Raw genomic sequence first — 24867 nt, forward strand, 5'->3', positions numbered from 1 at the left:
AATTTGTTGCAGATATCCTACTTGACGCAGTTCGGCTATCTACCTGAATCTGATCGTGAGACGGGCTATCTGCGAACTGACGTCCAGCTGCGGCAGGCGGTCAAACAGCTGCAGGTATGTGCATGAGGCACCATTAAGGTGAGCTAGTTCTGGCCATCAAGTGTAACATCGGCCAGCCTGCCTTTGACAATACTTTCATCTTAGATTTAACAGATTAGTTAAACAATCTAGATTGTTGTAAATTAAATATTCAAATAGTTGCCTAGCTAATGACTACTAGTTACGCCGTGTAGTGCAGACAGATGACAGATTCAATCTGTTATCTTATGATTAAACACAAAAAAAATCTGAACTAAATATTTTAAAAATAAATAATAGTTCTAACATGTTCTTCTTAGTTTCTAAGCCTGCGAGAGAAAGGAGTCTAGACAGATATTAGACAGTAAAATGTTTGCAGCACTTCGCAAATATTCCTGTGACCGGCGAGTTGGACAGCGCGACCCGGAGGATGATGTCCAGGCCACGGTGTGGAGTGCCCGACATCAACATGGAGGACAGCAAAAGGAAGCGCAGGTACACGGTACACGGACAGAAATGGCTATCCACTAATCTGACTTGGAGGTAGTTACCTTGTTCTGAAATATTTCTCAACTTACCAACTATTTCAAATACAACCACATTCTAAAGTTTTCCTAAGTGTGGTCTGATATAAGGAACCGCACAGTTTCCTCTTAGCCACAGACCTACCATCAATTAAATCCGAGAAAAAGTGAAAATTAATTAAATAGATCTATTAAGATTTAATAATCTAAAAAGATCTAATAATGTTTCATTATATTTCAAGCACAAAACTAAAACCAAATCTGTCTGAAGACGATTGGTGATGCATATTGTCTGCAACTGGCGGGTCAGGAAGTTACATCTAATCAGGGCATACCACACTTCCACCATGTTAGGCGGAAATTAGAAGGCACACACGCTATTTCCTGCAATCATCATATTAAAATTGTAGACATTTAATGTGGACACAATGTGACGTCACGGCTTTCCCAGAATGTTTTTGCCATGGTTGTATATGTTTACTAAATAGCCAGTAATGTACTGCAGCCAGCTACAGTACGAGTATTAGTCCACTTCAATAAAATCGTTCTTCGAGGAAAGCGTGACGTTCTATCGCAGCAGAACCAGTGGATAGCAAGAATAATAAAGCAGGACTGGACCAAGTGACTGCCCAATGTTTTTTGATTTCTAAATTTTCCCAGATAGTTCTGTCACCCAATGTAATATCTCCTTAACAAAAAATGAAAATTAGATACTAAAAACGGCACAAATGGAATCTCCATTAAACTAGTCGCTATAACGCCCCCCCTCACCACTTCCACCACCTACACACTTTGTCAAACTCGGACTTTCAAAACCTAACCTAAACTAATTATTGTCATATTCTGTTTATAAATAAGTAAACTCTATTTATTTAACCTTATAATTATATTTTTAATAATCTGAAAATTAGTATCGAAAGATTTAATCTGAATATAAGTTACTATAACTAATAAAACCCGATATTTCAATGAAGTAATACTCGAGGGAAACCCATCTCGCCCATCTTGAAAAATTGTAAAGTTAATTTAGTTATCCCTAAATGGACTTTAGTGAAACAGTAGAATCTATTTTCGGGAAGATCCTCTACTTCCGGTTAAAAGGTTTCTTCCAACTAATTAAAAGAAAGATTTGGTAGCGTACATTATTCCGAAGTGGTACTTTAGTTAGAAGCCAACCAACCCAAATCTTCCTCCTGAAGTGCTTTTAATAGAATTTCATTGTAAAATATTTCGAGTAAAAGTTTTAGGTGTGAGCATGAAGTTGGTAGAAAATCGTTGGAGCAAATTTCTTAGAAGTCGCGCACCAAGGGGAAAGTATTTCCTATAAAGGGATTGGCTTAGCGAAGGTACAATCCCATGGCTCAGCCAATCAAAATACAAAATAGTGAATAGCTTTCGCCGATTCAAAATTTTCGAGCGAAAGTGTTCACTTACATCACCAAAAACATCCTTTTCGTATTCCGGGGATCTTAATACACGCACTTCCTGTGAAATTTTGATTTTAAAACTTGACTTGGATGGAGAAAGTTCTTCTCACTAGGATTAAGGAAAAGTGGATATCACCCCCAAATAATTAAGGCCCGGCTCAGCTAAGTGGAGATGGGGTGGACTGCTAACAGACAACAATCGCAAAAAAGAATTTAAAGGACCAAAAGAGAAGGGAATACAGATAAATAAATTAAATGATTAAGCAAACGGCTGAGCGCCACGCTGTTAAAAAAAGAACAATGATAAAATGGGATGGTGTTAACAGTAAAATGAAAGCAACTATAAGAAAAGAAAAACAAATTATTTATCACTAACAATATTCCAACATACAAAAAGAAGAATAAATTCAACATAAAAAGTAAAGCAAGAAAAGCAAATAAGAGAGAGGGAGTAGCAAACAAAAGAAAACAAAATACGATTCTTTGGCTTAAAAACTATTCCACTAACAAGTCTCAAACTAATTTAGATCTTATTTTGGCCAACTGCATAAGCATGAAATAATTTCTGGTAGGATACCTCAGCGGTTTCCTCTATCTATGAAATCTGGTGAATAAGTTGCCAGTTCTTCGGGCCTGCTCGCTGCCGGCGATGTCCCTAAATCCTAATTGAGGTAAGCTACTTGGATATCTTCTTCAAGTACAAGTAGTTGTAATAGCAGGGTTATATTCGCCTATCTTCCTTTGGTGAAGAAAAGGTGAATATCCGGCATACATCCGTGAGCGAGATCAGGACCTTCTTGCTTCAGCGACATTCGAACACTCTATTTCCCCCCTCTGCCGCCGCGCACTCTAGTCCCCTTTTCCAAAATTTGATTTTCCCCCACTGAACTTTGGGGCCTTCGGCAGTCTTCAAAAATTCTTTTACAAAATAAACAATCATCCCCTCCTCTCTCTCTACTTTACTACGTTTCCAACATTTAAACCTTTTTTCCCAAAGTTTTCTTTTTTAAAACAAAAATAAAATATAATTAATCAAACCTTATTACTAATTATATTTCCCAAATTATATTCGGGTAAAATTTCCCTTTTTTACCTCCAGGACGGAACGTCGCGCCGAGAGGATCTATGGATTTCGAAGGTACAATAGGTATTAGGAACTCGGAGGATTAGGTTTTGGGTCTTGCACATGCCAAGTCCCTAGGGTTCTCCCTTCCAAGTTCTCCAATTCAACTACAACATCAGATAGCATTCGCCTCACCTTACATTGCCCAAACCTTGGTGCGAGTTTGGGAGTAAAATGTTGACTCGCATCTGACTGAGTGAAATTTTTCTTCCAGACGATGTCACCACGTCGATATTTCGATTGTAGGTTCTTCGGCCTTTCTCATAAGCTCTCGCCACTCGATATCGCACTTCTTTGTACAAAACGGGAAGTTTTTGTAGCTACTCATTGAGGCTTCCTGTAGAAACATCTGGAACCTGATCACCGAAATTACCAAGGGTAATCTTTTCCGCTCCTCTTGAGCTCCTTACCGAAGTTCAAAAAAGCAGGGGTAACTCCAGTAGTTTCGTGAACGGCGGTTTGTAATGCATTTTCCAGCAAATTTTTCTTTCCTCATAATTAAGTAATGACAAAGCAATTTTTAGTTTTTGCGGCAATTGTATATTCTTTCCAAGCTCTTCAGGTTCCCTTTATAATTAACTGTTTCAGGGCCCGGAAAAAAGAGCGGCTGCCCCAGCTAAATGCTCCAAAGCTTTTTTTTTTTTTATACTATTCACACAATTTATGTTTTACATTAGCTCTTTGTCGAAACTTGACTAAATATTATACAGAAAGTGAAGTTAAGTATTATGAATTAAGGTAGATTTTTAACGCTAAGTTCACATAAGCAGTTACTTCAATAAAATAACATAATTCAGACTATTGTTACACCCTATTACCGTGCGCTAAAAAAAAAACTTTATATTTACGAGATTTCAGAAACTACATCCTGAGAAAATTCTGTATCGAAAATTTGACGGGTTCGTAATTCTTCTTCTTACGAAAAGAGAGGAAAAACGAAAATTGTTGTAAACTGCAATAGAGTGGGCGAGGCTAGTTCAAAGCAAGAACTTCATAGAAATTTCAAGAGAAAGCGCTGCTGCATGTAGAATTAAATACTGCACACAGTAATGCTATCTAGTGGTTGAGCGTTCTACCCCTGCATTCTACCTACAGCTTTATCCGGCAGAATGCACTTGTGCTACAATTATTAAGCAAGTCAAGAATTCCACATAACATCTCTTTCATCACTTGTGAATAGTTTAGTTTTGTTCTCTGTTTTCATGGATTTCTCAGATACATTGTTTAATTCACTTCCTCTCTGTGTGTTCTGTTCGCTAAATCTCAATCCTTGAAAAAGGGCTCAAGGAAATAATATATTTTTCTTTACACATTCTTAAATAACAGTATAGCCAGCCGTCAACAACTTACTACAGGCCAATACAACTCCTGGACTGCTCAATGCAGAACAGTAGTTACTAATTTTTTTCTGTCTCTGTTATCTACTTTCATGGCCAGGGGTGAAAGAAACACATAGGGCTGCCTTCATTTGGATAATGATAGGTAACATTCAAGGAACAAATACAGAATTAAATTCCAGTTCGTCAGATTTCTTTTTTGCCTTTGTCACCTGCTCATAGGAGCAGGGCTGAAATAATCATAACGAGTAACCTTCATTTGGAAGTAGAACGGTAAAATACTAGGAAAAAGGTACCATTTTAGGTTCCACTAGGAATTTACTTTTTCAGTCTCCTACTCTGCACCTACTTTGTGGGAATGGCAAAAACGAACAATGAAAGACAACAATGGGTTGTCATCATGTGAAAAACATAAAGTTATCTTCCAGTTCGTGTCGATTTCTATGGTTTTATTGGTTCTGACCTTCTTTTATGGCCATAGATAGCACAAACATTAAAAGTTGCTTTAATATAGAAATAAATTAGGAAAAGAAATAAAAATAAAGGTTTACCTGGTTTTGCAGATTATCTTGCGATTCGTGTGGATTCATTCTTTTTCACCCTCAGTCATCTACCTTTTTGTCCATGGCTAAAATTATCGGAATGGGTAGCCTTCATTGGAAAATGAAATGTAAAATACAAGGGAAAACACCGAGTTGGATTCTAGATCGTCTAGATTTCTATTTCTCTTTCTGTTTCATCTACTTTTTTCCTAGGGCTAAAATAAGCGGATAATATCCAAATTTTAGTTTTTCATCTGAACAGTCAGATAAAAGAAATTTTGAGATTATTTTTGAAAAAAATCTCAGAAATAAAATGAATCCATTCAGCAATTCTTCTGGTAGTTTTTGATGTTTTCTTTTCACTCAAATCCTGAATTTTTACTTTCCTTTGCAATACGTTGGACCTAAAATCTAAAGCAAATGGTCCTTCAGGCAAAGCCTACCTTCCCTTCATTCGTCGAAATCTTTCCTTAACTATGATATCAATGGTTGGTTACATTCGTATTAACGGCTCCAATGCTATAGTAATTTAGCATATTCATTTAATTTGTCATAATTATAGATTACAATATAAATTGTTTTAGGATAGTTTTCAGGGAGAGAATACTTTTGCTGCCCTCTCTCAGGTTTTTCCATTTCTTTAGAAATAACGATATGGTTAAAGGATCGGACACCTTCTAAATAGCAATCAATATCTGGCCGGAATTAGCGCCCGGCCTCATTGGAGAGAGGGCAGCGCGATAAGATTAATTTGATGGCTGTCTGGCTGGCCCTTCACGGGGCTCGCCTAGAACTATCTGTCCAGTAGAAAAGCCAGAGCGACCTTTTAAAACTGGGTCAACTCGCCTACCATTAACTGATCGTGACGCGTTAGAGTGAGGCTTTGTTTGAAGAACATCTTCAGCTGCACTTCTTCAACTAGCTCATTTTTCTCTTCCGGTCCACGCTATTCTCAGATCTGGAAGTAACCATCTGTTCGCGTCATAATCAAATACTCTAATGATACCTATTTTATGAATTTCTGAATTTAGTGGAGAAAGCAGAATTGAAACCTCTCCCTTCAAAAAAAAAAAAAAAAAAAAATGAAAAGTCCAGGGATTTAATTAATCTGTTTTACTGGGTTGAATCCTTCAAAAACGATGTTCAGATATTTGCTGAAAACGGGTTCAACCTGGGTGTTTGGGGGGCTCCGCAAAATACTCCAACATCCAGAGAATCCTATACTTGCATCTAAAAGGCTTAACTTGTCTTGTCAACGCTCCCTGTTCAGGAGCCATCAGCCATACAAACAACCTATATACCTAAATGTGCTACATCAAGGTTTTAAGTAAATTAATAGATTACAGCTCGAATAGCTACAAACAACCACTAAACTTTTAGTGAAACATCTGGAAAAGAAGGTGCACTCTACCATCAGATAGAAATTGGGCAGATAGAAAGTATATGTTAGCAGCACAGTTTGGTTCCCAGATTGCTGTAAAAGAAATGTAACCAGCGAGAAGAGAGCTGATCTGGCTGTAGAACGGTGATAAGGCGACAAGTTGGTGGCGTATCGCCCGCTGATAGCGATATCTCTCTCCGGAAATCTCAGTTCCCGTAAAGTTCTGCTGATAATGCCTTTTCCTTTAATTGTCTTTTATATTATTCTCCAAACTTCATAATAATCTAAATAATTTTGGACATTAAAAACTTAACTATCTAATATATACACAGCTTTGATCACTTTTACGTAACCTTATCATCGTAGCTCAATAATCATACTTTGTATGCAACCCTGTTTACTACAAGCTATCTACAAACATTTTTTTAATGCAAATATTTTACCCCAGAGAATAAAACAAACGTCACTTCCGGGGAGCTCTGGAGAGGTTCAGCGCAAGTGCTGTGGCAGTACGCATTTAATGTCTTTTCCCCATAGAAGTAAACACGCCTGCCACATCTCACCTAGAAAGAAAATCACAATTATAGAATTTGCTTATTTTGGTTGATCTTCTAGAAGATGCTTTCGGCGTGATGAATGACGTCTGGTAGATAATATATGCCAGTGGTATTAACTGCCTTTGTGCGAAATGGAAGGTCTGTGGAAGTCGGGGCCACTGGGAGAGGCTACAATTCGCGACTTAGCGGCGCCGGCAGCCTGCCTGACATTTATCCTCCGTAAATATCATTGAAGTTGAAAGGGCATCTTAACTACCTGACCTTCACGTGGCAGCCCGACTCATCCAGAACAATACACCTGTCACCCCATGTGCCAACTAGAATTACTCCACCTTTATTTTTAATGATTTAAACTTAAGACCTAATTTGTCTGCCGTGCCGTGCCGGTCCAGATCCTTAATTCCTTTCAAAAGAAATCCAGGTCCTCCAAACAAAACACCCACACCGTTGAAACCTCCTTATTGTTAAGTTTGTAAGTAAAGTTTGTAGAAAGGTCAACTTTTTTGTGGAGGAAATTTTCCATTTATTTTATTAGAAATTCAATGCTTTTTTAGCATCTGCATCAGAAACCCTAGAGAAATGTAGTTACAGCTTTTTAATTTAAATTTGATAATTTTGAATTTCGCTTGACGAAATAGCTTCAAAAACTTGAATAATTTCTTGGTTCCGTGATTACACTCTTCATCAAACCATACTTCCTCTCTATTTTTTCGAACTAAGAAAGAATTGAAAAGTAGGACAAGAAGAATTAGTGGCGTCTACAACGCAACAGTACATATGTAGAGAGGATGGAAGACATACCAACCTTACCTATATACAACACTGTAAAAAAAAAAAATTATTGTCTGCAATATTTAAAATTACTGAAGATGACCTAGGTCCCTGGGTCGAAAGCTTGTCAAAAAATTAAAAATCATGACTGAAATTGGCAATAATCTATCTTCCTTCTGGATTAATGAATCAAATCACCAAAAACAGTTGACAATCCCTAGTTTTAATTCCCTAACCGAAACTTTTATTCGAAACATTTCTGTGGAAATGGTGGGGGAACCTGAGTTGTGCTTCTGCGCAGTGCACTGCGAGGCGAACAAAACATTATTTTTTTATTCATTGCAGAAAACTTTGAAATGAATTTGCGAATTAGAATTATCGCTGTAAATTGGTCTAGCGATTTCCTGCCAAATGTGAGAGAGAAAGAAACTGTCAGTCGGTCAATCAGCTTTTTGTCGGAAGTGTGACTACTCAAAGAAATCTTTTAATACTTTTTGGGTATTCTGGAGAATGGCTCCAAGAATTCTCTCATGGAGTTCTGTGCAGATCTGTTTCGCAGCATTTCTACTCGGCATTTTGGAGGTTGGATGGAGTCAGACATTTCTCCAAAACGCCCCTGCTCTTAAGATATTATCACACCTACAATATAATTAAGAACTGAATAGTTAATTAAGACCGAATATAAATAGAGTAATAGTGATCTCATGAACTACCTGAGTGCCAACCAGTTAGACAGTAGCCACTTGTATCAGGGACGCACCAGTAATACGTAATAACTAGTGCTGTAAGCTGTGAAGATAGTTGCATTAGAGGCGAGAGTTGAGAGTGCCCCAGAGTATAGGGGCTGCTACCCCAGTTTGGGGGGCTAGGAGGTGGATCTGTCCGGCAGACTATCTTACACTGGCGATTCCACCATTAATTACAATAAACAGCAGGGGCTATGTAGGCCAAGGAAGATAGCCGTCCTGAGTGAGGGGTTCGTGTTGTACAGCTATCACTCTTTTTGGAAGCCTCACTATCTGACAGGCCATCTCCATTTACTCTGACGTCACCTGGCTTACACTTTGCCAGAGACTCCAGTTTTATCAACCTTTCATTCTGCTGCTCTATTATAGTTGCCACCAAATCAGTTGTAAGGCGGCTCTAGGAAAGTGCGAGAAAGTGGTACATTTTTTCAGGTATGTCTGTATCCAGGAAATAATTAAGAAAAAAATTTGTTGTTTAACCTGTACACGATTTTTTCTGACAATATTCTCTCGCAGCTGTAAGCGACCATGTTGCTTCAGACTTTCTGTGATCTGCAATCATACCAACTTATTTAATTCGCCATAAAATTATCAACTCTGTTTATGAAAGATGGCACTTTCCAAGGGAGCAAGGAAGTCCTCTGCGTTTCTGTTAGGGATATCCTGTTCAATGTTCTTCCAGAGCATTCATCGGAATCAAGATAAATTGAGAAATTAGCACGATTGCCGAACATGATTCGGTTACAGAAAGTCGAGCTGAGAAAGACAATCAGACTGCAGTCCTGATCCTTGTCTTGGTTGTAGGGCGTTTTACTCTCAGATTTCACATATAGAAACTCTTCCTACGAGGATAAATAAAGACCACTAGTATAGGCCAAGAGTGACACTGAGAGAAACTCGAGGACTGAAACATACATGAACCATAGACCCGGTGGGGAGATGTCTCCACTAGGAGCGCCCTCAGCGTACACACTGTTTGTCTCCGGAAGCAAGTTGACTCACAGTTTCAGAGTACTGCAGTCCCCATCTTGGACTCTCAGCTCACCTTGGTGGCCGCCTATAAAGCTGACATCTAGCTTCTTCGAGTACTCAAAGGATCCGATAAAATGGAAAATGCAACGTCCTCTCAAGTGTAACATACTCCAACTGCAACCTACTATAGATTTTGCCAACTTTTCTTTATTGCCGAGTGGGTGTAGGATAGTTACTCAATCAATTCGAGAAGTGATTGCAGCAGTCTGTAAAGTGTTTCCTGAAACCAAAGTTAGCCGCCAATACTACTTTTTACCCTGTACAGTGGATCTCCCCAGACAGAACTATTCAAGATCGTTAAGTAGCTTGGACTGCAGACAGTCTAATAGTCTGATTTATTACGACATTATTAAGGCTAATAGTCCGCTAGGAATTTTATTAAATTAACTTTACAAATTCACAAAAAACTTATGAAAAGATAGATCGTTATTTTAAAATTTTATGAATGAGAACAGACTTTCATCTATTTTTGAAAGCTTTTCGATAAACTAACTTCCGGTTTCCTTGTTTCTAAATTTCAAAACAATTTTTAAAACTTTCATCGGTTCTTCCTGTTCTCTGATACCAACCTTCCACGATCCCATGACTTCATTAATGTTGTAGATCTTCTCAGCTGATCTTCATATTTATATATATATATTTATTCATATTTATATTTATATATATATTTAGTATATTTGTAGTTATTACATTTTTATTTTTTCTAGAAAGAAAAATGAGAGGGGGGCTGTCAAGTAATGAGCCTTCCTAACATTGTTTCTAGCGGCTGTGTAATTCGTACAGCAAGCATGGCGACAGGCTGTATAAACATGTTGCTGGCCAACGTCGAAAACTGCTATCTGCGAACACGCCCCTTGTTGATACGCCCCTTCTTATCAAAGTGTGCCCATGTGTGCGATTTAGATTACAGCTGATCGCTATGCACTTTCAAAACTTTTTTTTAAAACTTATTGAATAGTTAAATTAAAAGCAATGAAAAGTTTATCACTTTAGCCAGCAGTCGACCGCCTGCTAGTTGTCTGCTATCCAACATGTACTTTGGATAACTTCGACCAGGACGTAGTTTGGCCGTTGCTCCAGTCCCACTAGCGGATTGAGTACGTCTGGCCGTATAATTGAAAGCGTGCGAGTCCGAAAAATGTGAGCAGATACCTATTATCGTCCATTTTCTTTTATATTGAGCTCAAGTAACAAGTTTTATCAATTTGACACAGTTTAATCTGTAGAGTAGAAACCCTTGGGAGTGCATCGATTGCAAGTAGAAATATGAATCTAGAATTATCGAATATATACAATACCATTGAGTGTGCGATCATAATAACTGTTATTACGACTTTATTTTCTTAAAAAAAATCGAACGGGAACCCTCAAACGACTACACTTCTTTTGTCCTCTCAAAATTAATCTAAAAACTGCGAGTCTTTGAAACAAAGTGTAAAAGTAGAGTTTCGTGAAAGCTTAAATAACACCGAAATGATCCTTCAAAAGGGAACTAACCTTCCAATAGCTGCCGTCTGAAAATAGTACCAGAAAAACGGTTCCAATTGAACCTTCTTCATTAACATTGTGCCAACAGTTAATGAAGTTCCTAAAGAAAAATCATTGCCACTATTCCAGAGAAAATCTGGAATAAATGGAAATTCCATTCTCTCAAGTACGAGAGTGGTACTTTCTCTCGGTTTTAGACTTTGTCCGCTAAGTTTGTTTACAATCCAAACATAAATAAGATAGATAATCACACTCAAATATTTCCATTTTAGAAATTTCCGTCTGGCGGAGATAGGTGTTTTTATTTAACCTTTAAATTTTAAATACTGAAATAAAAGAAGTACACGTTTTCTTTGTTGTCGTAAAACCATTTCGTTAATTTATTAATGGCAACAATAAATATTTTTATTATAAGAACTTGATTCGGCTAAAATCACAGCTTGTTTGAGTAGAATGGTGTAGCGTAACATCTAACAAAAGAAAGTCTAATTTTCCCCATTTGGAAGGGCAAGTCTTATCTCTGCTGCAGACTCTCAGTCATTTTCTTTAAATTTCTGCGGAAATGCAACCAAATTCGGAAAATCTGTACAAATAACTTACTAACGGACTAGAACTTATTACTTTAGCTTTATTGGCTACATTGTGATTGACTGATTTAAATGTTGAGAGTTTTTTTGTAGCTCTACATTGCTGCGAGCACTTCCGTTTCGTATTATTTCAGCACAATGTACGATTATACCACCTGTACAATATTATTATACTTCACTAAAAATGCTAATTTTCTGTTTATCTAGAAGGATAAGGGGTTATATTATTGATAAGGAATTAGTGATATTAATGCGCACTTACATACCTAGATCATTAAATTAGAAGGCGTTCTTCAGGACGTAATCAGAAGAGGTTCAGAACTTTCAGTGAGTTTATTTCTAGTGACTAATCAGCTAGAGAGGTGATTAGAGAGGCAAACCTGGGCGGCGGGGTACACTGCCCAGTGAGTGTATCAGCTAGAGAGGTGTTTAGAGAGCATGGATAGCGTTATTTCGCGCTGGTCTCTGGCAATTCTAGCATATCAACACTCTAAACTTGTTGGAGGCACTGATCGTTACTTAACTCCTTCTTCATGCACATTCAACCGCTGCTGCTGTGGTTCCGTATTGCGTTCCCGCGACATGGTATCGGCGAAAATCTGTCCTTCTGGTCTGAATGATGGCATTATCTATTCCCAGCATCCACAAAATTGCTACCATTTTTCTTCTGCTTCTTCTTTTCCTTTTTTTTTTTTTAACTAAAACGATTTCCAGTCGCTTTAGATAAGTGTTTACCAATCCCTAGATCGCGACTCATACAGGAACGCAGACAATTTTTATCTGGGTGGCGAAGCTGTCTTTACAAGAAAAACTTTATACCTTGGCATCCTAATACATCCCTGAGCACTAGAAATTCTAAAACTTAAATAACTGCCAAACTATTGCATCCATCAAAAATTCATGTAAAAGAGTAGAATCATTGAAAGTGAAGTTAATTTTGAGTGCGGAAGTTGGGAGAAAGTGACCAAGTCGGCGACGCCACGAAAAGGGGCTGTGATTTGCAGCCAAATGTTAAAGAAGCATCTGATACTTATTGCTGAAGAAATGGTAGATAATGTTCCAGCTGGATTAACAAACCAACGCCCTGTAGCGAATATCGCAAGCTTATTGCCGGTCCATAGTTGCACCGATTCGAAATATCAAATTTGAACCTTCAACAATTTTCCGTTACATTTGCCTTCTAAGAAAATGTGTCAAAAGTTGTCATCTAGATTTATAGAATAGATTACAAAATTTAAATAAATCGTAGGAACTCTTTTCGACAAAATCATAATAACTGGGAAGGTTATCATTGTTTCCATCTCTCTCTTAGCACGCATGCGTATTGGTACCCTTGACCCTTTCGCTGCTTCTTCCATCATCAGACATTGCTTAATTAGTGTAGCAAAGAGAGTTGGACTTCAATACATACAATAGAAATATTAATTTGAAGAAATCTATCCACTTCCTCACCCAAAAGTACTTCAAACTTTTTAATAGAATTTTCTGGGGATGTGCTTCAAATAGGAAGGGGGGGCTGTAGATTTTAAAGTTTTTAATAAATATTAGAAATTTAAATAAAATGGTAGCAGCGATGTAAACGTCTATTCGATAAGGTACTAATAAGGTACAAATCTCTTTAAATTGGGCAATTTAGCCTTACAATTTATTCTTATTAATATTATTGAGATGGCAAGACAAAACAATACAGATAGTTTAGAGCATGGAAGGCATAATCATTTTTTTCCCCAAAAGTACCCTAATTTTAAAGATAGTTTTGATAAAATCTTAAAAAACTGGAAAATCGATTCGGTATAGTGGTACTTCCGCGGTCACATTTTGAATTGATACCTTAATCTGAGGTTCTCTTAAAGCACCTAAGCGAAATTTCAAGTTTAGTCTTTCTGCGATTTTGGGTATTTGAGTTGCGGTGGTACTCACACAGAGATAGGGACATAATATTTCCGGTGAAAATATTAAAATTGAAAATGAGCGCGATTTCAGCTGTGGGAGGGAGTGAGAGGAACTATACGAGTATATTTGGCGGCAACTATCGGGGGCGGCGAGTGTTAGTTGGGGCGATAGAATAATAAAAGGCGAAGAAGAATTAGCATTACCATTACTCTCTCTGTCTCTTTCTCTGTAAACAGAATTTAATTGTGCCGAGCCGCCCCATATGTGTTCTGGGCATGCGCACTGTGGGAGCACAAGATAGCCGTGTCTTTGCCACGGTCAGTCTCAGTTCCGCTTCGTCTTCCACCTCCTCATTTACTAAACGGTGAAGATTGCCTTTTCACAGCTACTGTTCTTCAACAGACTTAGTAAGTTTCTTAAATAATTTCTTCATTATTTTAATTTATTACGCCACTTCCGCCTAAACCCATCTCAACAACCTTCCCTTACAACTCTATTTATTTAAATGATTACTTGCAAGAGGTCACGCTTCTTTGTGCCGACACTGCCTCATATTTAAGAATGTACATTAACGTCTGACAAAAAATGACAAGAACCAAAGTTATGTTGTTACTTTCCAGCACAACTCGTTGACACACGTTCAAAACTAACTCTTCATCAAATTACGGATAGCAGCATCCTAGTGCAAGCGATTTGCACTTAGGAACTTGGGAATATCTTACCATGCTAAATAATTGCTAACTTCAATTTCTCCCAGAGTATCCAGAGTTACTTATTTTGGTCCTGTGAGTACCAAACGTTCACTATGGCCCAAAACATTCCCTTCTGGAGGCTTCAGTCTCTCTTATCCGATCACCCAAAGCTTTCTATTCGCTCTCCTCTTGACACTTCCAGACAATCCTTGCCGCGCCATTTTCGAATTCGGCACCTAATTCGAAGAATAAATATTACTGATGGCTTGTCCCACGCCAGTTCAAATGCTTCAAGGCGCTCTATTGCCTTGGAAACTTTAAATAGATAAACGGAAACAAATCGTGAAAGAAAAATCCGTATTGAGGAGTGTTACTTCCGACCCTCGGATTTTAGAAACACATTTAATCTGGCTTAACAAAGTGTATGAGAGAGGGTGGACTAGAAATGGCGCCGAAATGACATTTTAACAGGAAGCTTAATATAATAAAATTATCCTTATGGAAGTCAGACGTCACAATTCTCCCCTACCTCAGCAGAAAATTGTTCTCTGACTAAATTTTAAACCAAAGTTTAGGTCTAATATAATTCATGTCCAAGTTCAAATTTTTCAGAGAGGAACTAACTACTCGAGAAAGCAATGCCGCTTCAGAGATTGCAATTCTTCCGTGTCGGACTTGTCGCTACAATTTGTCACAGATGGCACAGCCATCACTGCTGGTGTTTTCATGTTCCACTTTTATTTTGATTATTTGGTTCCTTTTGACTACTAGTTTTAGAATTTCTGTTGTATTCAAATTAAATTTAATTTAATAAAAGAGTCCATTGTCATGGATTGCTTGTCCTTACTTTCCTATGTAATATTTTTTTCAATCAAGTACTATTTTGTTATTTAGGCACTTGGATTTAGTGCATTTACTAAGAAGCCCTTTGTAGGAGAACCCTTCTCTAGGAAGGCCGCTAAAATAAGTTTTCTAGGCCAACTGTTTCAAATGCTAGTTATTATAGATCGTAATATACCAACGTTCAAATTTCTTTCATGAGCATTCAAATTTTTGAAAAATTTTAGAAGGGGGTCCCCAAGAGAAAATCTCAGAAAATCCAGTCAGTAACATTGTTGTTGCCAGTCATGTTCGCAGATTAAAAGTATCCGCGATTTTTTTAGTTACCTTGGATACCCAAAATATCATGAAACAACTTTTTCGCACTCTGGAGATTTCAAAACGGATATTTGCTGTAAAAACTCCAAATCTACCGTAAGTGCTGTAACTTCTTCTTTAGAAGTCAGGGAAATTGGGCTGTTCGTGCTCAGTGGGATCCACTTAGACCAGTAATTTTAATCATACCATACTTTCATCTAGCATCAGCATAGCAGCAGCATCCAGACTCGAGAATGGTGCCTGTGGTGCAGATAACAAACTGTGACGGCCCCTATCCGCCTGTCTCTGCACTTCCTTATCTCTGCTGCTGATAACTTCATCCGCATCCCCCCCCGCCCCTCCAATATCTCATTCTTTTCCAACTCCAACTTATGCTCTCACTTTCTATCTCTGGCAGGAAATATAAGGATTGTGCCAACTATTCAAACTTGGCTTTCACAGGAAATTCACGTTTTGATTGGCTCTCCATCCGAAAATTATGCTTTACATATTCTCACGCATTTTCTCTGACTGAATTCTCGAAAATGAAAAACTCCCATTATTTAGTTTGTAAAACATTCGAGTGTTACTTTAAAGGGCCGTTCTTCCTCTATATCAGCTGTTTCTTGGTGGTGAACATTTCCAAGTAGAAGATGTACATGTAATGTTTTTACAAACTTTCGGGCTCACTAAGAAAACTACTTACGATCGAGGAATGCTATTCGAATTGCGATTTCTACAACAACTTCAACCTTTTTAATTCTACATAAGTGATATGATCGTATAGTGACACTGAATAGGCAATTCTATAAGAAAAGCCTAAAGACATCTCCCCCCGTCCCTGAAAGCTCTTGAATAGAATTTCCCTGGAAAATACATCAACATACATCATTCAATGAGCGTTCCAAATTTAAAGAAAATCATTGAAAACCTCTCCCAAAAAATCGCAAATAAACAAACATCGGGAAAAGTGGAACTTTTGGAAGTGAGATTTTCCTAACTAAGGTCAAATAATCGAGAAGCTGAGAGAGGTCTCAGAAATGAAATTAAAGTTATAAAATGTTTACATTCACAATTTAAAATTGTTTACATTCACGATAACTGCAGCTAAATATCGCGGGAAACCCAACATTACATTTGGGTACCGCCAGATACATCAAAATTGCTCCACCATATCCTCCTAAAAAAAACGACCTTTCGCTGCTACTTTGTTAGTTCAAATTTAGCTCAGTTTTATTGATAGAAAATGTTTCGATGCCGAACTAGTCTGAGATCCGCTGGCTTGAGAGCATCCAATACCCTTAATCGTCAAGTTTGTAACTACTAAAATATTTGTAAACATATTTACTTTCTTTGTCCTTCTAAAATCATGATCATATGTAACAATCTATGCGTGTGCATAGTTTTAATATTGCTCTCAATATTTTGCAAAACTTTATGATCTATTTCCTTTTCTTCGGAACAAAATATTGCTTTTTTCTTTAAGCGGTGTGTGGTGGAGGTAAGGAGCACCTAACTGGGCGCCTTGCTGGCTAATCCTATGGTAACTGGGCGTGTAAAGTTCGGTTCTGGAAAATGTCACGTCATCCTCGGAGGAGGAGGAGGACAATTATTGAAATAAAGTTTGGAAAATCCTTAGGAAAGGCAGTTGGAACCTTCTAATTAGGCCCTCAAATGGGGCAGTAAATAGCAGATTTTTGGGTAGGAATGTGATGGGGCCAATAAGCTAAGCAGGCTGCTAGGCAAGAAGCGTCATCACTTGTCTGAGCGCTCGGGTTATTGTGTATTTTGGTATATGTTGTGACGTGTTCGTCTCCATGGAGACCCATGTGTGTATCTGTAAACAATACACGGTGTTGGAGCAAGGAGAGGGCAGAACTATACTCCCACCGGCCACGCTACTGCTGTAACTATTTCGGGCCGAACTTAGAACAAATATTTACTGGGGACCGCTGATCCCTTAAAACCTTCTTACGTAATTACACACTTTTTTCGGTATTGATGCAGATTTGTTCATCTTACACCTGGTAGAATCGGGTTACCGCTAAAATCTGGTGTGGCCGCGCAAAAAGACCCCCTTACTCGAAATAATACAATTAATATTTTATCTTCAAATCTTGAAATTTTCCAAAGACGCAAACCTGCCACATAGTATTTATTAATAAATAAAGTTGGCATAAAATTCCACGTTTGATGCTGAACACGTCACGTGACTCAATATTGAAATTTAAGGCAGCATTATTTTTCCTTGTCTTTTTGCCCTTAATAAAAGCAACCTGCACCCTTTATAAAGCCACCTGCACCCTTTATAAAGCTACCTGCACCCTTTATAAAGCTACCTCTGCCATGTAAAAAACTACCTCTACCCTTTACAAAGCTACCTGTGCCCTTTATAAACCTTCCTTGGAATTACAAGTTGCAAGAAAGGTCAGGTGGAAACTCTTTGACCTGTGACATTTCCCGATTCGAAGGGAACTTTGTTGGGATCCTCCTTTCACTGTGTTCTGTTAGTTCACATTTAGCTTAGTTTTTTTGATAGAAATTGTTTTGGTGCCGAACTAGTCTGAGATTAGCAGTTCAGCTGACCAGAGAGCATTGAGCGATAGTATCTTTATTCGGTGTATAAAAGTGTTATACTGTCGAACTTTCAAGATCCATACTGGCGCCACAAGAGGCCTGCAACATCTCTTCCAGTCTAAGTAGCCTTGAAAAGTAGGACCCTAGTTGTTTCCAGAGAGAGTATATCTGCCTTCGCAACCTGATAACTCGCCAATTGTAAAAATCTTGCTTGGATAATGAAATCGCAGTCAGTCAGGAGTTGATTGAGGTTTCCTCCATCCTCCTTAATTTGCAGGCGCCATCAAGTTCAGACTTGGCCTCTTCAGGTTTCTTTTGAGTCAACAGTTCCTCAAAGAAAAGGCGTAAGATAGAGCGGTATCGAGGGGCTATTGCGGTGGTAACTTTGCTAGCATTGCTGCCAACATTGTATGCTGGATGCCGCTGGAACTGCAATATTTGGTCCAAATATTGTTACATCAACCTTCATGCCCCCATCAAGAAATCTGATAAAGAAGTTGGGGAAGCCTAAGTTAAAAAAGAATATCTGCGCGTCCAATAGAAGTTTTTTATAGCAATTACTTCTTCATTCTGCAAATTTATTCGTTAGAAGCGAAATTGTGCGGGGATCAGTCTTGTGGTGTTTTCTAATTGTGCTTGATTGGTTTTGTAAAAGAAGTGCGCAAGCGAAACTATGGTAACTAAAAATAGGGCGGAAGAGTTGAGCTTTGCATGGAACTGGGTGCGTCAAACACCTGCTGACTGACTAGCCTACATGTGCTTCAGTATCTATTCAGACCACAATCTGGTAACAGTAGCATTTCAGCGTTCACTAGTGCATACTATAGCCTAGCTCGAATTCAGCTGTCGGTCTGGATTCAGATTATCTTGTGCTGGAGCTGCTTCCAGCTTATTGTTGATTGATTACATAGAACGCAGTCTGGAGGCCAGCAGTGCACAAAAAGACTCCGGCACAATGACCCTCAGATGCCAACGTGGCCCTAATTGAAAAAAACGTTCTCAGAAGAACCCATTTTTGATATATAAGAATATCCTTCTCTAGTACCAGACCACAATGTTTTATCTGCTTCGAATTTCTAACCTAAATTATATCCTATAAGAGAAGTAATCGCTTATTTTCAGGCGGGATTATCTGTTCCAACTCCCGATTATTATTCCATATATATTTAATTATTTATCGATACTCTCGACAGAGCAGAGATGATTTCCATTAAACGTATTCTTCTGGGTCAAGTGCACTCAACTGAATTTTGTGACACTATCTCAGTGTCTCATTAAAAACCACCTGTTGCAACTGGAATTATTCCATCTTTTCACGTTGCAAGCTGTACACATTTATCGTATTTGACTTGTATAATTACTTTTAACAGGATGATCTTTGCCGCCATTTAAAATTAGTGAAGGGAAACATTGTGGCAGATTTTGGTAAGAAGAAATCGTATCATTGTTGTTGTTGACTCTCAATGCGAGTGGATGAAAGCCAGGATTGCAGCAGAGAGTGGCTGGCTGCAGTTGGTAAACCTGCTCTGTCGCCTCATATGTACATCTGTGTTGCACATCTGTGACGTGTGCTACCCTCACATAACTTACTCCATTTCTATTCAACGTCTACAGCTGTAGAGTTCTATCTAGCCGAATCTTCACTGTCTATCCGCTACCGCTAGACGCTAGATTTATGCAAAGTTTTCTCCGACTGCTGCCTAGATTCTTACTTTCTCTTACTACTTCCAGCTAGTAGTTGGACAAAAAATATTGTAATCGTATCAAATGTTATACTTTGTTTTGTATCGTAAATGTGCGTTTCGAGTTACTCTGTGGCCAAAAATGTGGATTTTTTTTTTATAATTTGATCTGTTTGGGTGCGCTGTCAGCATAAATTAAAAACAGAAAATTAATGGTAGTTCAATTTTGGTGTTTGGTTTAGTGGTGGCGTTCAGAAAAGATGAGAGCTTGGCTTTGGACCAAATCTTCCAGGAAGCGCCCCCTTACTAAATTAATGTTCCATTTTTTGTTTTTTTTAATTTATTATTTTATTTTTTTTAATTATTTAAGGTGCGGAGTCATCCGAGGTTATTGTAAAGAACCCTTTCAGGAACCTTATTTTTTGAACTCCTTAGATTACATTCATGAGCATGACATTTCCTAGAAGTTTGAATATTCAGTACTATTTTTTTTTCTTTTTTAATGTTTTATTATAAGAATTTACAGAGGGGGCCTAAAAAAGTTGGCTCCCAGGCACGGAATGAATAGTTGGCCATGGTTTAAGAATGTTTTTTTAGGATGCTCGCAGTGGCAGAATGGATGGCGCCCCAGCGGCAGTAAGAACTAGAGGAGGTGAACTGAGGTCCAGCGCTCAGAAGCAGAATGCGTGCAGGTTATGTTGACTCACTCAATCTGGGTGTGATGTGCAAGTTAATGTCCCCATCACAACCTCCTTGAGTGAGCGAATATAACCCTGCTCGTACCTTCCAACAACCACATTGATTGCTGACGGACGGTGCGGGTGATAGCAGTGTTCCTACATCAGTTACCCACTGATCTGTTTATCTTAATTATATATAATGAATCATAGTGTACCTTTAGGTCTCGAATCGCCAATAAATTGCTGCCCCACCCAAGTTAGCTTACCCTCCCCTCGTGTGTAAAAAGAAGACATCAGTTTTCAATGAATGTGATGTATTACAAACTGTTATTAAGAGAGTTGGGAAATTTCAGCTCTGAGATTAAATGGCTTCACTTTTTTACTTTTCTATAGAATTTGATACTGTCTAGTTGATACATTCTGAATATCGGGAGGTAGCTCTAACTTATTACAAAAATAAATACAAAGTGGTAAATAGAAATGAAAGTAGCACAGAAGTTATTCCATTTTGGGGGTTTGATACGTCACGCTTCCCTCGGAATTGGATTCGATGTGGATAGTGAAGCCAACTAACCATTAATTCATTTACAATATGACTTTGAAGCAGTAAATAAGAAGTTTGAGACATTGCAGTAACTGAAAGTGGTATGAGTGGTCAGATGGATGTTGGTGCAACGATCATGAGAACGGTGCTGCTAAGGACATTACTCAGCTAGAAGAAGTTTGTTTACATCAGTTACGCTAACCAACTAGATTTTATTCATTTATGTAACCATGCCACCTGGCAGCCTTGTCTTTGTTGCAGTTACAGCTTTCGATAAAACTAGGCTCAGTGTCACTAAATATTTAGTAGTCTGCGACACTGGCACGCTTTCAAACTATCTTTCTTACTGTGATGTACCCCATATAACCTTAAACTCCGAATTTCATAAACATCTTAATATTGTTTTTCAATTTTTTGGTGCATTGCTGTCACCTTTAAGAAGAGATTCTTCCGATCTTTGTTGTTTAGATAAATTTTCAGGGTATCAACGATGAGTTAAGGAACATATTGTTTCTCCTACGCTGTGCGAATAAAGTGCATTCAATTGGAACATGATGCATGAGCTGTATATCTCAGGAGACCCAAGTAGGCCCCTAACGATTGTCAGTCCTGCTACTACTACCTCTTCTCCCCGGATAGACCTGAGGGAAGTGTCCCACAGTTTTCTTAATACTTATAACATTCCATTGGAGCAGTAGACAATCACCTTTGCCGTGCCTCTACTACTTCAGTAGGAATGCTCCTCATCACCATGGCAGCAGCTTCCCTTGCTTTCGAGCCAATAATCATGTTGCCACTTAGTCTACCATCTCAAGAACCCAAACAATTTCCTTCATTTTTTAAGTTGAACAATAATCTATGAATATCCTATTCGTTGGAATGCTTTGGATAGTTGAGTTTTAATGATTGTAAAGAACTGAATGAAGCATGAAATCAGAGCATCAGTCCCCCAACCCACACCCACTGTGCTCAGTGCCATCTAGATTGCTTATAGTTCTGCTGTACAGATCCCATTTGATTGATATAACAGAAATATATATTTTTTTATTCTCTATGGCGACTACTGTATCTCAGCCATCAAGATTTTTAGAGCCGTCTTTAATAATATCTTATCTACATTTTTCCAACTTTCTACCTCTTCTGTTTTATATATTTTTGATGTTTTATCAAGTTTAAATATAAAATATCGATGGAGTTCGCCAGGTTTCTTGTCGGAATAATGAGCCCATGTTCCAAAGACGAACAGTTCACAACTTTGAAGGTGAGACTAAGTTGTTTTCTGTGTTGGATAACAAGTTACTTGTGTACCTTATTTCAGCCGCTTCTTCATACATGCTGGGCACCGGGCTAGTTCTGAAAGCACCCAACGATAGCGTGCTCCGATACCTTGGTTTTGTTTAGGGTTTAAACTTTTAAGGCAGTTTCTCGGACAGAACTATTTACAAACTACTATAGTCGATTTTTGATCAGATTATTGTCCTCTATGCTTCCAACAATACCTCGCTGACTCCACCCCTCAAGTTCAAGATAAAAGATAAGCGAATATCTCGGATGTGAGGCTTAGATCCACTGTTAGTCCTAGGTAGCAAGTTTTTACCGCAGTTCCTACAGTTTCATTCAAGCATAAGCAAAGTTGAGGACGTTCTCTAGAAAAAATCATGTATTTAGTTTTTTAAGAAGAGTGGAATTTGAGGCCATTACGATTGGATCATTAATCCAAATTATTTAGGGCATGTTGCTCTTGCAGGACACTGTCTTTGGTGACGAAGGCAGTCAAATCGCCCCAAAGAGAACTGATTTAACCAGAGAAGGAATATATCTTGTTATACTATTTATAGCTATTTCAAACGCTGTTACACTCAATATGCTCCCTAGAGCGAGATGTTTAATTCTGCTCACATTTTGTACATTTAGTAAACCCGTACGTTCCATTAAGAATTCATCTGATTTATCTAAAAATAAACTTTGGTTAGCTTTATCATACTAATAAGTAAAATATTACTACACTGGTTTTTGTTTGTCTAGTTAAAATGTACTAAACTGTGTTTTTTGATAACTATTCTTTTATTTTAAACTTTCACGAACTTCCGTGGTAGATGAATTTATTATTTAGTTATAAAGTGTATTTTTACTTGCATTATACTCTCTGTAATTTATTATAAAATAGTGGCTACAACCGATTCTACTCATCGATTTTTCCATTTAGAATTACTGCATAGCGCGCACAGAACATACATAACATCTGTTCCCCAATCACTCAGAGGGCCGAATATTTGTAACTGTACTTTGGTTGAAATTGTTTCTCAAGGTAGAGTTCTGTGGAAGCTGAGACATCGATACTTCAACAAAAAACATTTTATTGTTGTGAAGAGTTCTACAATAATGCGCAGCCAATTGGCTACATAACCCAAGTTTCAGTCAAACTTTATGTAAGTCAATGCGTTTAGCAAAAGTCGTTTAATGTTTAAACAGATGTTTTCTTTTTTAAGCAACATCTTGTTTACGGTTAAACTAGAACTGACGCCAAGACCAAGTTGGTCCGATTGTCAGGTTAATGAACATCAGACATCGCACATGTCTACATTCAAAATTGATCAATTTGGAATTTAGCTCCAAACTCCTGCCAAAGGAGTTACCGGAAGTAACGTGCAGGACATTGTTATCTCTACTATTATTACTAACACACAACACTTTCACTTCCTCCTTTTTCGTAATTAAACTTTCATAAAACTACACTTTATGCTAATATGATAGTCTGACATCTTATCGTATTGCTATAATAAAAAGATGTTAGAAGCGTGATGTCATTGGCGTGACAGCTCCTTCATAACCTCATCAAATTAGTATGTTCGAGGAAACGTAGCAAAATCAAGAAATGGGCCGATTGAACCAAGTTCATTTTTGTGTCCTAGTCCCCAGGACTTAAACTTAGCAAAGATAAATAAAATATTGACAATGTGCATACAGAGCTCTGCTCCAAATTTTGATATTATTATTTCCGTGAGATAGTTCTTTCTGGACAGTCCTGGTGACGGGTCTGATGTAGTTTTCAGCTCCTGAAGTGCAGGATACGATTTTATAACCTCTCTAGTGTTAGTAAGAATTAAAATTGATTGATATATTCATGGTTCGAAGAGAATTTTAATCTTCAGATTTGTTTTATTACATGTGTTATTTACGTAGGTATTCAATAATTTTGTGCAGAGTAAAAGAAGTTTGGCGTGGCGAATTTTTAAAGTCACCCTCAAGTAATAAACCAAGTTGAAAGAAACTTATTACTTAGAAAATCTCTCCTCCTATTTTATCATCCTGCCTTTACTTTTCTCTGTGCGAGGGGCAAGCCGATAATTAATCTTACCTTTCTTATTTTATTTAAAATATACTGAACCAGAAGTCCAAGTTAATGCTCTTTAGAATGATTTAAAAACCAATCTTTTAACAAATATGATTTCATTTCATACGATTTAAATAATTAGATATTAATTATTTTATATATAATGGCACACAGAACAAACGGCACCATCACAGTGTTTGAAGTTTACTAGTTTTGAAGGCAGCTTAAGTTTTCGTAAGCAGTTCAAGTTGAAGAAAATTTGAAAGTTTGAGTTAGTTTGATAATTTTAGAAATAAGTGTTCACTCTCCAGATTTGTGGAAGTGTGGAGCTAACTTCCGGATATCTCTGCTCAGACATAAAGAGGGTGACCAGAAATGTATCAATTAGCGCGCGGGGCGGGGAGGAGGGGGATGGCGAGCAGACCTGTGGCGTGTTGAGCTGAAGAGATGAGCCGGGCCATCGATCGGCAGACTTGGGGCGCCGCCTCAGAGCCCCTTGGCGTCGCCAGACCCGTAATCAATCTCCCTCTGCGTCACAGTATTACCTCTTTACAGCCTCACCCAGACTTAATATGCCGGACAGCACCCTATGTCTCTAATCATTCTTGAATTTTCCCACCCTAATTCTTACTGGCCCAGGAGAACCATCTTATTAATTAAAGCTTGTTGTGTTCAAACCGGCTGGGTAGATCCAACCTCGATAGAGATGACTCGTCAAGAATTTACGTGGGCAGT

General features: G+C 38.0%; 1 protein-coding gene across 3 annotated transcripts in view; it reads left to right on the forward strand.

The window, feature by feature from the left end:
* LOC141459852 (matrix metalloproteinase-2-like) overlaps positions 1-24867 on the forward strand; it is a 61326-nt gene that overhangs the window by 28092 nt on the left and 8367 nt on the right. For 2 of the 3 annotated variants that reach the window (XM_074139386.1, XM_074139388.1), the window contains 2 exons: positions 13-114; positions 458-621. In XM_074139386.1, the coding sequence (XP_073995487.1) occupies positions 13-114; positions 458-621 (266 nt within the window). The remainder of the gene's footprint in view (positions 1-12; positions 115-457; positions 622-24867) is intronic. The other variant, XM_074139387.1, reaches the window with a different exon arrangement.

This window comes from Rhodnius prolixus, unplaced genomic scaffold (genome assembly GCF_049639745.1).
Source record: "Rhodnius prolixus isolate KJV_2025 unplaced genomic scaffold, Rpr scaffold_23, whole genome shotgun sequence".
In the NCBI taxonomy this organism is placed as follows: Eukaryota; Metazoa; Arthropoda; class Insecta; order Hemiptera; family Reduviidae; genus Rhodnius; species Rhodnius prolixus.